This window comes from Eurypyga helias, unplaced genomic scaffold (genome assembly GCF_000690775.1).
Source record: "Eurypyga helias isolate BGI_N326 unplaced genomic scaffold, ASM69077v1 scaffold38949, whole genome shotgun sequence".
NCBI lineage: Eukaryota > Metazoa > Chordata > Aves > Eurypygiformes > Eurypygidae > Eurypyga > Eurypyga helias.
The window spans coordinates 1-11,647 of record NW_010272280.1 but is presented as its reverse complement, the minus strand read 5'-3'; the positions used below and the strand labels follow the sequence as shown (position 1 = coordinate 11,647).

The following is an 11,647-nucleotide window of genomic DNA, read 5'->3' as shown; positions in this document are numbered from 1 at the left end:
GGAATGGATCTGGAAGTAAGCTTACTTGTGAATCAATTATCTTCTTTGGAGTCAGTGACTCCTGTTCTCCCTGTCCCCTCTCCTTCAGCTGTTCCTGTTCTTCCTTATCTTCTTCCTCTTCTTCCTCATCTTCATCCTCCTCCTCATCCCCTTCATCATCACTACGGTTTAAGAGTTACATGTTACATTAATTACACTTACAAATTCCTGTACGCTGGAACTCAAACATTTTAAGAACAAAAAAGCAGCCTCCCCTCAAGTCCCGCTGCAAGAAGTACATCTCCAACAGATTAAGAGGACACTCGGCCTTCAGTCACTCGGTTGACAATGGCAAGCAAAGAGCGAGGAGTGCAATCAGTGACGGAGACTAAGATAAGTCAGTCGACGCAAACAAGACACAGGCCTTATCCTGCTTATGGGATCCACACCGCACGCTCGGACCAACATCCATCTGCCACGTTACAGTTCTTGTTTTAAAATAGATAGGTGAATGGAAGCGTTGATGACAACTGTCCAAAAACTTCCGATTTAAACTGTGGTATCCTGCCTACCTCAAGGATCCCAGCACAGCTGCCATGTTGAAGCCTTCAAGGGTCTCCTGGAGTTGCTCACATCCATCTTCTCCCAGACAGTTACCTAGGTTGATGGGGGAAAGGGAGAGTTAGCTATTAGTTAGCTGAAACTGAAGAGTTAGCAATTTCTACACAACACCTTAGAGGTAGAATTGCAGCCTTCACAGTTATCACAGTCCAACAGTTGTTAAACTTCAGCAGCATTACACAATGGTTGCAGACAAACTAAACCCTTAATTTCTCAGGGCCTTTGAGAGACGTCCTGCTAGTTCTCTGAACAGCTCTTGCACTCAGCAAGTCTAGAACAAGGACCCATGTCACAGTACCACAAAAATGCAACAACCCAAGGTATGAACAGCAGAAGGTAACACAGGTCAAAGCTCTCCCTCTCTTCTACAGAGATGTGCGCAGAGGTTTTCATCTGCAAGCATGAAATATCTGAGATCACAATGAACAACTGAAAAACTTTTACTGAGAACAGGTATAGGTATCAGTTTAATCTTTCCTCCTCATGAGATGTACCAACACTGATTAACAGTTAACTGAGTTCATGGCTTAAGAAAAAATTCAGGGTCTAACTGCTTTCTGTCCTGAGGTCATCCAAGTTCAGCTACTCCAAGCACTGTTTTTTAAATGCTGACAATTGGAAGACTAGATATGTGATACTGTCAACGTTCTTCCTAGGGGTTCCTAGTTGGGATCAGACTATACATGCTTTGACCTAGCAAACTTACATACCATTGAGATCCAACTTCTCCAACTCTGCCTTATCTTCAATAGCTTCAGCAACAGTCAGAGCAGCATCTCGTTTGATCTCACAGAAGGACAAGTTCAGTTCCTAAGAAACAGAAGAACATCTGTTTGCAGAATTCCCATTAACATCTATCATCTCCATAAGCTTCATGTGCTCACAAGTGTTCTGGAAAGAAGCTCATTTGAACAGGCTCTCAGGAGAAAAAAAGAGTACTTTTAATTGGATATAAAACCTGACACATACTACTACTCCATACACCTAAAAGGGGCATTTTGGAACTTACTATTGCCAAGAGCAGCACTACTGAAGGTAACCACTTTACTAACTGGCCACAGAGACCAGACCATTCTAACTGCTCACGCAGAAGGTGCCAGACATTTCAGTCCTTATCAGTCAGCTGACTGGAGATCTTCACGTATTCAAGGGTTGCAGGAGCGGTCCAGAATTCACACACCACTAAGTTTCATTGAAGAAGGGTAGCGACTATACTAAATGGACTGCACATTTGCTTTTGAGCACTTAGGTTGCAAGTTAAGGCCTTCAAAAGACAAACTACGAGTGGTACTACTTCTGACAAACACAGCCAGCAGAGAAACAGTGTGGTCAGACTAGTAAGAGTCAAGTTATTCAACAGCCAGGCACCATCCCCCACCATTCCATGTTGTGCTCAATCAGTCAATCCTTTCCCAGGAAAGGGTTTAATTATTAACAGCAAAAGGCAAGCAGTCCTTGAACAGAATGAATCAGCTAGGATTGCGTCACGCTACCCTCCCTCTTAACCACTTCTGCTCTAGAAAAAAGAATTTAACTTCGGCTGTTCATCTCCACACCCCTCATCAGAATCCTTACTTAGGTTTTCCTGGAAGATTCAAACACAAGTTCCAGGAGAATCGGCAGAAGCCTGAGCGAGGGATCTCATACCACGAAGCACCTACTTCTTTCCGTACCAGGTTCACATACCTAAATGAACATTAGCTTAGCACTCAGCTGAATTTGTCTGACTGTAAACTCACAAGATTAGGAATTGTGTGTTCAGGACCAGTCACAGTGCAGCTGTGAGCTATGGCAGGTGTAAGTAAACTAGTATCTCTAGAAACATTACTGACTGGACTTAGTCCAGTCTAGAATGTTGCCAAACAGTCAAGTAAAAAATGTCAAGTCCTGTGCAAATACTGATGTAGGAGGCTGCTGTATTGCCTAAAACCTAAAAATATTCAGACCTTTGATACATGCCCTAACAAAGAAAAAACATGAACTGCATGAACTCTGAAACACTGAAGCGATTACAAGCCGTTCATGAAGAGGAACATCTCAGTCCCTGCTCATGACCCTCTGGAAGGTTCTAAAAGCAGATGCTTCCATTATCAGATTTCTTGAATACAACCAACAGCTTCCAAACCATCAAGTGGAGCCTAAACAGATTACTGGTACATCTCCACATAGAACAGTCTCAGCTAGATGTGGTGATGCACCTGATCTACAATACAGCTTACCGACTTTGAGCTGTGAGCACAGAGCCTGCATTGAAGTGAACCCCACTTTAAAACAGTCAGTAGTGGTAGGAGAACAGACAGAAAACCAATAAATAAATGGGAAACAAGGCATTTTGGAAAGAGATTCAAAGCTGAACAGCAAGACGACAATACCTTTAATTTATGAAGCCCTTCTCTAACAGCAACAGCGATAGCAACAGCTCCCTTTGAACGCACCAGGCAGTCTCCAAAGTTGATCACTTCAATCTGCCGAAGCGCCTTCAGAGTCTGCAAGACAGCACAAATTTGAAAGTACAGATGTGCAGGTAAAGGAATGTCCTATCACTCCTGGAATATCACCTTTCCTACCCCCGTATGCCATGTGGCTCCGCCAACCCAGAGATGCGAACCCCAACCCAAAGCAACTGCTTAGAACAACTCACCTCTGCCATGGCTTTAGCTCCTTTCTCCGTGAAGGTGTTGTCATTCAAGTTTATAACCTTAAGCAGTGGGTTGATAGCAAAGGCCTGGGCCAGTGCCGTGATGCCAGGATGGTTAATTCCATTCTGTGGCATATGGACCTCTTCTAGCGTCCCAATGATCTGGGAAAGGACGCAGATAAAAAGCTGTTAGGAGACATACTTCAACTCAAGAATATAGTGTTCCACCAGGGTTTGCTTAAAATTGTTTTCCCTCAACTTAAATCTCCATTAGCTCTTATACACAGAAGAATTTACCAGCAGTTGTATCACAAATCTAAGTGAAAGTGCAGGCTTATGCAAGCATCAGATTAATATCAAGCCCCCAGTTCCAAGAGTCACCGGTAGCATCCTCCCAGCGTGTCTGCTCCAGGATACCTTAAAACAAGAGTTCTTCACCCATGGTTAAACAGCCCCGAAACAGACCAAGCCACATCACTGGATATGCTATTTTTTAAATTATGATCTACATTGCGTCCCAGCTGCAGGAGCAAACCCGTAAGAAAATTAGCATGAACGCTGTTTATGGACTAAACAGCATGTCATCACAAAACACAGTAATGAATCCCATTTTGGGTAGCATCATTCATTCTGAATTCCTCATGAATCAATTTGTTTCTCTTGAGTATTTAAGAAGTCTTATTTTTGTCATGATTGCTGATTAGTCAAAATTACACCCAGACAACACAGAACCACCCATAACCTGCAATGTCATTGTTAATATACCTGCAAATACACATTGTAATTCAGAAGCTGCTTTTAGCAGCAGTGGAGGAAGGAAAAGGAAAGTAGGTGGCCCCAACCACAGCGAATTCTCTTCCTTCAACAACAGTGCCATTTGACCAGTGACCACTAGAGAAAGCTAAGTGCCCTCTGGAGTCCTCACAAGCTGATCATAGGAGTCCTCACAGGCTGATCCTAGTGAAAACACTAGGCTGCTTTTGTCAGATGATTGAACAACTAGGCAGAGAAGCACTCGAGAGGTCAGCTGGTACACCTACCTCAGTGCCAGATAACCTCCATTAGCACAGAGGGAAGAGAAGGAACAGGACTGCTATTAAGTCACTAATTACGTGTTTGGAAACTTAGGTCACGTAAACATTCAGTCCTCAGTTCTAACTGCACTTGTTGAAGACTCCAGCAGCAAACTACATCGCGACTTCAGTGAGCCAACAACCAGCCACTGCCCCCAAGCCGAGGGCAGCTCCGCATGCATGATCTTTAACGTTAGCACTTAAACACACCTTGCTCCAGCCTGCTGCCAAGCAGCTCTGGTGTGGTACTTACCCCAAAGGCTTCAGCCAGGGCTGTGGCACCATCATTCTCCAGACGATTTCTGCCAGCCATGAATATTTTCAAAGCAAGAGGTTTGCCCTGAGCACTTGATTTCCTGTGACCCTCTTTCAGAGCAGCTGCCAATATCTAGAGACAGAAGGAGCAGTTTATGCTACCTCAGCATCTCATTCTGAAGGAATCCAGATGTGTTTTGCAAACCCGGCTTTCAAGAAATACTTTGGTCACTGCCGAAATGCACCTGCTTCTACAGCAGGGTATGCAATCAAAGTGTCTGCAACTACAGCACTTGCACGCTACAGACCTAGGCACGAAACTATAATTCTGCAACACTAGGACACACCAACCCCGTTACAAACATTCAACTCAAACAGGCAAACAGAGGGTCTTGGTGATAATGACAGTTAGCCCTGGTTTTCCACTTCATCCCACAGGCATCCTCCAGTGCCCAGCCTGGTAATACTGTTCTCTCAAATCCAAGGCTACTAGCTCTTCTCTTGACATGGAATATAATGTTCAGGATAGAACTGTTTTCCTATCCTGGAAAAAGAGATAAGCTTTTCGTATTTCAGCAATTTATCCATGAAAACATGTAGAAAGAGGGATCTAGAGACTGGAGAGATGGGCCAACAAGATCCTCATTAAGTTTAAAGGGAAATGCGAAACCCTGCAAAGGGGGAGGAATAACCCCACATACCAGTGTGAGATGGGGATCAATTGGAGGCAAAACAGCTTGGCAGAGAAGAACGTGGGGGTCCCTGGGGAGTGAGTAGTTGACTATGAGCTAGCAATACGTGCTCGCAGCCTATTGGGCTGCATTGGGAAAAGCACTGCTGTCAGGTGAAGGGAAATCCTTCTTCGCTACTCAGCCCTGTGAGATGCATCCGAGTGCTGTGTCTAGTCCTGGGCTCCTCCGTGGACAACTGGGGTGAGTCCAGAAAAGGGTCTCCAGGATGACTAATAAACTGGAGAATTTTACATACTAAGAGAGCACTGAAAGCTGGGATTATTCAGATTCGAGAATACTCTGGAGGAGTTGTTATCCATGTGTAAGACCAGTCAGAATACCAAGGTAGGGGCTGGAGAAAAGACGTTATAAAAAAGGCAGAGCCAGATATGAACACGCACAAACCATTGCAGAGAAAACTCCATTTAAACACAAGCCACACCCTTTTTACTGTCAGGGTTGTTAAACACTGGGATCGGTGATCCAGAGAGCCTGTGAAGTCTCCATCCTCTGAGGTAATCCAAACCTGACTAGACAGAGCCCTGAGCAATCGAGTCTAGTTGCCTTGAGCAGGGGAGCTGAATTAGACCATCACCAAAGATCCCTTCCAACCTCAACCCTTCTGCGCAGGGCAGTCCTGGCTCTCACCTCATTCCTGACAAAGCAACAACCCTTACCTTCCCACCACCAATGCCCATGCCACAGTTATTGAGCTTGAGTTCCTGCAGGGTGTAGCACGTGGGGCTCTTCAGCAGCGCCTCAAAGCCACGCACGCCGTCTGGCCCAAAGGCATTGTCACTCAGGTCCAGCTCCACCAGCTGAGCTCCAGCAGTGATGATTGCATCCCCCAAAGAGATCTGTAAGGAAACAGATGGCAGCGGGTGGGAGGGAGCAGATTGACTTTTAGTGACAGCATCATTGCAGCGGCTAGGCGATGCAGTGATTCTGCAAAAAATTTCCGCTCTGAAGACATTCTGCAAAGCTGCATGGGGAAATCAAACTTCACAGCTAAAGCCAGAGAAGTGGCGCAAATTAAGCTAAAGATAACTGTAAGGCAGTAACCAAGAAGTTACCCCATGCCTTTAGGTCAAATTTTCAAAGTGAGCTTTCCTTCTACCCTGCTAAAAGTAGGGTTTCTTTTTTTTCCTTCATTCTGTTATCACTTCCTTGCTTCACAGGACTCAGAGCGGAGAGCTCTAACACTCTTGGGAAAAGACGGCCCTGTGCTTCCACTTAGAAAGCTTACTTCTCGATTTACCTATGAGATCATGAAGGTGTTTTCCTCAGCAACAAGCTTCTTTCCTAGCACAGACCTGCATTTCGTCTTCTATCAACACTCATCCAGCTCATATAGAAGGAGCAAAAAAGAATCACTCACCTATTCCGAGACACTTAGCGTTAAACGTGTATAGAAAGATCAGCTCTGTGCTGAAAAACACACTCCCACAAAAAACATGACAGGTGGGAAAAGTTATATTAGTCAGAGGTCTCAGTTTAGTTTTTACTTACCAAAGCAGGAGGGATCTCACACCTTAGTCTCCCCGTGAACATGTCGCTCCAGTGACACCTCTAAAATAAGAAACATACAGGTAGAAAACATTAAAAATATTTAGGACAACAGTTGTACAGAGGTTTACACATACAAGCTGCATTACATCACTGGGGACAGCTTTATACTGTCTGCCTTCCCTTGAGCTTGCCATTTGATTGTACTAAAGAGCTATGAGAACTAACGTGACAATGACTTCACTTGCAAGGACTTAAAGCCACCAAAATGCACACTGTAAACAAGATTATACAAGAATTCTTGCTTGCTGTCAAGCTGGAATTCATTTTTACTGAGAAAGTTACCACAGGAAAAAGCAGCAGGAAACTGAAGGATACATTAGGAATGCACGTTTTACTGAGGTATGGAGCTCAACAATCTGGACTTGCCTGAAAAGCCACATTTAGCAATTAACATGAATCAGTGTTCCATACTCCTCTCCTGCAAAGGACACTGCCCCCAGCAGCACAGCATCCTCCTGCATTAGGCTAGAACAGTAGTATGGAAACAGCCTGGATGTGGAAAAAACTCCTGGAGCATTTCCTCCATTATTTCTTCCCTATTCAAGCATTCTCTGAAGACTCATCCTTCAGAAGACCTGATCATTCTCCAGAAGGTCTAACCCACCTTTCCCACTAGAACTTAAGTTTTGTTGCCACAGTCCTTTGTTTACAGATGTTGCCTTTGCAGAGGGGCTCTTCCTTGCACAGCCTCCCAGCTTTAAGACTGGAAGCCTTCTGAACAGGAAGAGTTAGGAATGCAGAAAGTACTATCCCAAAATCCCCAAGTATTTTCATATGGTTGTTCTTCCTACTAGAAGGACCACGGGCAAGATTTGGGGCTAACTCAAAGCAGGGTACTGCAGGAAGAGTGCAGACAGAACTCTAGGATTTCTACACTACTTCCCCTCCACCCACTTGAGGATCTCACCTTGAGCTCCGATTTCTTCTCCAAGGCTTTGGCGATCACCTTTGCTGCCTCAACACCCACCGTGTTGCCTTCCAGGCGCAATGCTTCCAGGCCATCAAATTCCTCAATTTGCTTGATCACTTCTTCAGCTGCAAAAAGCAGACAGTCTTGTTGGCCTGTTAACTATCATCTTAGGTACCACAGTAACACTCCAATGCAGCAATACTTGCTCAGCTCCACCCTTAGCTAAAACAGCTGAACATTATCCCATAGACTCTTGAAACAGCAACGGGAACAGAGCTGAAGTGTCCGATCACTAGAGAGAACATCCTCTATCCCCCACCCTGCCTTTCCATCATTTATTTCCAGAACTATTTTCTGACAGCCATACTCCTATTTACAAAAGTTTCCTTACTTCCTAAGAAAGATTCCTCTGCCACTCCCTACATGGCTTAGGAGCTAGAGTGCATGTGCCTACAAAGCTGCAAGGACTAAGCTAAGAGTTGATGGGAATTGGTGCCAGATCAACAGGAAAAAGCTCCCACTGCCTGGCAAAAGCAGATGCCTGCTTAGCAAACAGGTCAGGGTGGCACAATTTCACTCTAGAGGAATCCTATGCAAGACACAGGAGCAGGCTGCAGCCTCTCTCCTGTCACAAGGCACTTGCTGTCATTCCCAAGCTCCAAAGCCTTTCCCCACAGTTCAGTGGGTTTGCGATACTGAAGCAGCATATAAAAAGGCAGCACCTCTGGAATCGGTGAGAAAAGGTGCACACTACAGCACATCACCTCTCTGAAGAACACGCCGTTTCCTGATGTGGCAGAAACGCTGATCTAAGAATACATACACGTTCTCCAGATACTTCCGACATCAGCAGCCACTCCAAGACATTTTTAATCGGGAAACACAAATATACCAGCAGGAGAGATATTCCAGAAAAAAAACCAACAAGATTCTAACCAACTGATCAGAATTTGGGAAGAAAATGGATTCTTGCAGCAGACTAACATATCAGCCCATCCCTCTACGCAGGCCTTTGAAGCATCTACTTGTTCCAAGTGCTGGCAGGCACTTGCTTAGTCTCTTCAAAAGGAGCGCTGACTTCTAACGCACAGAGACTGTCAAAAGCACTTGGAGAGAACAGCAAGAAAACAGGAATCCCACACCAGAGCGCCAAACCCCAATCCTGCCAGCTGTAGCACTGCCAGTGTAGTGGGTCAACGCAGGGTATGAGAAGGGAAGGAAATCTCTCTGTCAGAAGCATCTGTAGGCGAAAGAACCTCCCGTCACAGCTGATGTTACGACAACTTGGCCATACAGGATCAGCAGGAGGTTTACCCCAAGACTCTCCGAGACTTCCCAAACACAAGAGCATTTTCTCTTACCATTTTCAGCTGTATCGAGCTTAAGACTCTGGCCTTTGAAGCTCAACTGTCCACCACCCACTTTGGTTTTGGCAAGCGACTCCGCAAGCTTAGTGATGTCTTCTGACGCCATTTTACTGCTTTGCCAAGTGTTAACAGCTGTCAATTAAAAGAAATTGTAAACATCAAAAAAAAGGATTATTCATACAGATTGTGTATTGTAGTTTGCTTTTTTTGAACACTGTTTTTTGGCTCCTGCGATACCTGAGTTTTCAGTGTCATCAGCGTTAAGCCCAAAGCTCCCTTATGACACCTAGGCTGGATTAATATTCCAAAACCAGCCAGAAAGTGTGGGTTCTTCCAATAACAACGAGACTTGGGTTTTGAGAGAGCTGTTACACTTCATAAATAACCAGTGGCTAAAACCATGGATTAAGGTCACATTAAGACATCACTCTTTGCGCAACACTTTTACAAGTGTAACATCCCTCTCTCCCCAAACCCCATCCTTTGATTACACACACTGCACATTTCCCCTGCTCTCCAAAGTAAGCCAGAACGAACACAACTGGTTTTCCCTTTTTAGTGATATCCCAAGTAGTGCCCTCGTCAGCACAGTTCTAGAACCACCGAGTTGCTGAAAACATCACGTGTGTTGCACACAAAACTCACTCTCTACAGGTTCTCTTTCCTTTTGGATGTCCCAAGCAGATTTATTGCACATGTTAAGCAGGATGATCTCACACTGATGACGGGTTAGCGAGCATTTTGCCTTGGGGCAGAATTTTTAAGCTAGCCATGCCTAATAGCATCGCCTACCGTTACATAATGAATATCAATCACTGCGTGAGGTAACTGGCCTCCATCCATTCAGTACGATAAACGGAGCATGTTTCTTATCCCAGCACCTCCTCTGGGATAAAAGGCTACATACAACTAATGCTTAGGAGCAACATACTTTTAAAACAGACTTATGATGTCAGGAATGAACCTTCATCTGTTCTACACAGGAAATCGGCTCCCTTCCATTCTTGTCGGACTTAGAAGTAGCCCCACACTCACTTTTGCAGCTCATGGAGCTCAACAGCGCCGGTTTTAAAACACCCCTAAACGAATGCTGTACATACATCTTTTTCCTCCTGCTACCTGGCTGTGAAGTTTTTGCCTTCACCGTCCCCGGAGTACCGCTTCTCTTCAGCTTTCATTAGCTTTAGTATTGCTTTCGGACACAAGAGGCAGATCTCCAAGGTCAAGCAACATCACTTTTCTGGGATGACTGTCCTCTCAAGTAGGCGCTGCCAGCAGAAAGGTGCTCACAAACTACTTCACTCCTGCCAGGCCACACAGCAGACTTGATGGACATTCCCAACCTCTGCCAATCCAACACCAAGAAGGAAGAAAGGATGACATCCTCCAACCCATGAAGGTTTTACCAGTCAGGAACAACTGTTAGGATCCAAGGAAGTCAGTCTCTTCACCTAGTTTTACTTTTAAATACCTCATCATCCTACTCTTTAAAAAATGAGCTCTGCTCTACTACAATGCCCTTCTGTACTCCACAGACATACTCCCTTAGCTGCTCTTTTCCTTAAATCCCTTTTTACTCCCTTCACCTTGCACACAGGCTACTTCTTAATTTCAACATACAAATTCATCATCGTGTCCTGAAGCATGTTTTACTGCAAACATGTTAGCCACGCCCAATTGCCAACCTACCAGAGGCCTCTTCACTGTTAGTTCTTCTGCACGGAAAGCTTTAAAAAAAACAAAATTGAAGAGTTAGTATGCTTGGCAAACAAAAACAATATCTAGAAATGCCTGAAGAGAGATTTCCTCATTAAAGACTGTATGAAGCTGTAGGCTTCTCGATAGTCAAAAAAGGTAAGTTCAACCAAATGCTTTACTTCATAGAATCGTTTAGGTTGGAAAAGGCCTTTAATAGCTTAGAGCCCAACCGTTAACCCAGCTCTGCCAAGCCCATCACTAAACCGTGTCCCTGAGCAACATATCTACATGTCTTCTAAACACATCCAGGGGCGTGGCTCCATCACCTCCCTGGGCAGCCCATTCCAATGCCTGACAGCCCTTTCAGTGAAGGAATTTTTCCTAATATCCCATCTAAACCTCCCCTGGCACAACTTGAGGCCTTGTCCTGTCACTTGGGAGAAGAGACCAACCCCCACCTCTCTGCACCCTCCTTTCAGGGAGCTGTAGAGAGCGATAAGGTCTCCCCTGAGCCTCCGGTGCTCCAGGCTGAACACCCCCAGCTCCCTCAGCCGCTTGTGCTCTTGTGCTCCAGACCCTTCCCTTCTCTGGACACGCTCCAGCCCCTCAGTGTCCTTCTTGCAGCGAGGGGCCCAGAACTGACCCCAGGATCCGAGGTGCGGTTTGTCTACACCCGCAGACAACACGCCGGCTACCGGCGGTGCTGTCCGGAGGACCCTGCTCCGGTCTCCGGGCGAGGCAGGGCCCTGCACCAGGCCCCCGGGAGCGCCGGGTGACAGCCCAAGGTTACGCTCCGGGCAGCCCCT

The 11,647-nt window shown here is 45.5% G+C and overlaps 1 protein-coding gene across 1 annotated transcript in view; it reads right to left on the bottom strand.

Annotated features, from left to right (window-relative positions):
- RANGAP1 (Ran GTPase activating protein 1) overlaps positions 1 to 9,271 on the bottom strand; it is a 17,804-nt gene extending 8,533 nt beyond the window's left edge. The window contains exons 1-10 of the mRNA XM_010159084.1: positions 9,138 to 9,271; positions 7,774 to 7,901; positions 6,807 to 6,866; positions 5,975 to 6,154; positions 4,565 to 4,699; positions 3,242 to 3,400; positions 2,973 to 3,086; positions 1,311 to 1,410; positions 552 to 636; positions 26 to 161 (exon numbers count right to left, since the gene is read on the bottom strand). Coding sequence (XP_010157386.1) covers positions 26 to 161; positions 552 to 636; positions 1,311 to 1,410; positions 2,973 to 3,086; positions 3,242 to 3,400; positions 4,565 to 4,699; positions 5,975 to 6,154; positions 6,807 to 6,866; positions 7,774 to 7,901; positions 9,138 to 9,249 — 1,209 coding nt within the window. The 5' untranslated portion in view covers positions 9,250 to 9,271. The remainder of the gene's footprint in view (positions 1 to 25; positions 162 to 551; positions 637 to 1,310; positions 1,411 to 2,972; positions 3,087 to 3,241; positions 3,401 to 4,564; positions 4,700 to 5,974; positions 6,155 to 6,806; positions 6,867 to 7,773; positions 7,902 to 9,137) is intronic.
- Positions 9,272 to 11,647: the final 2,376 nt, after the last annotated feature.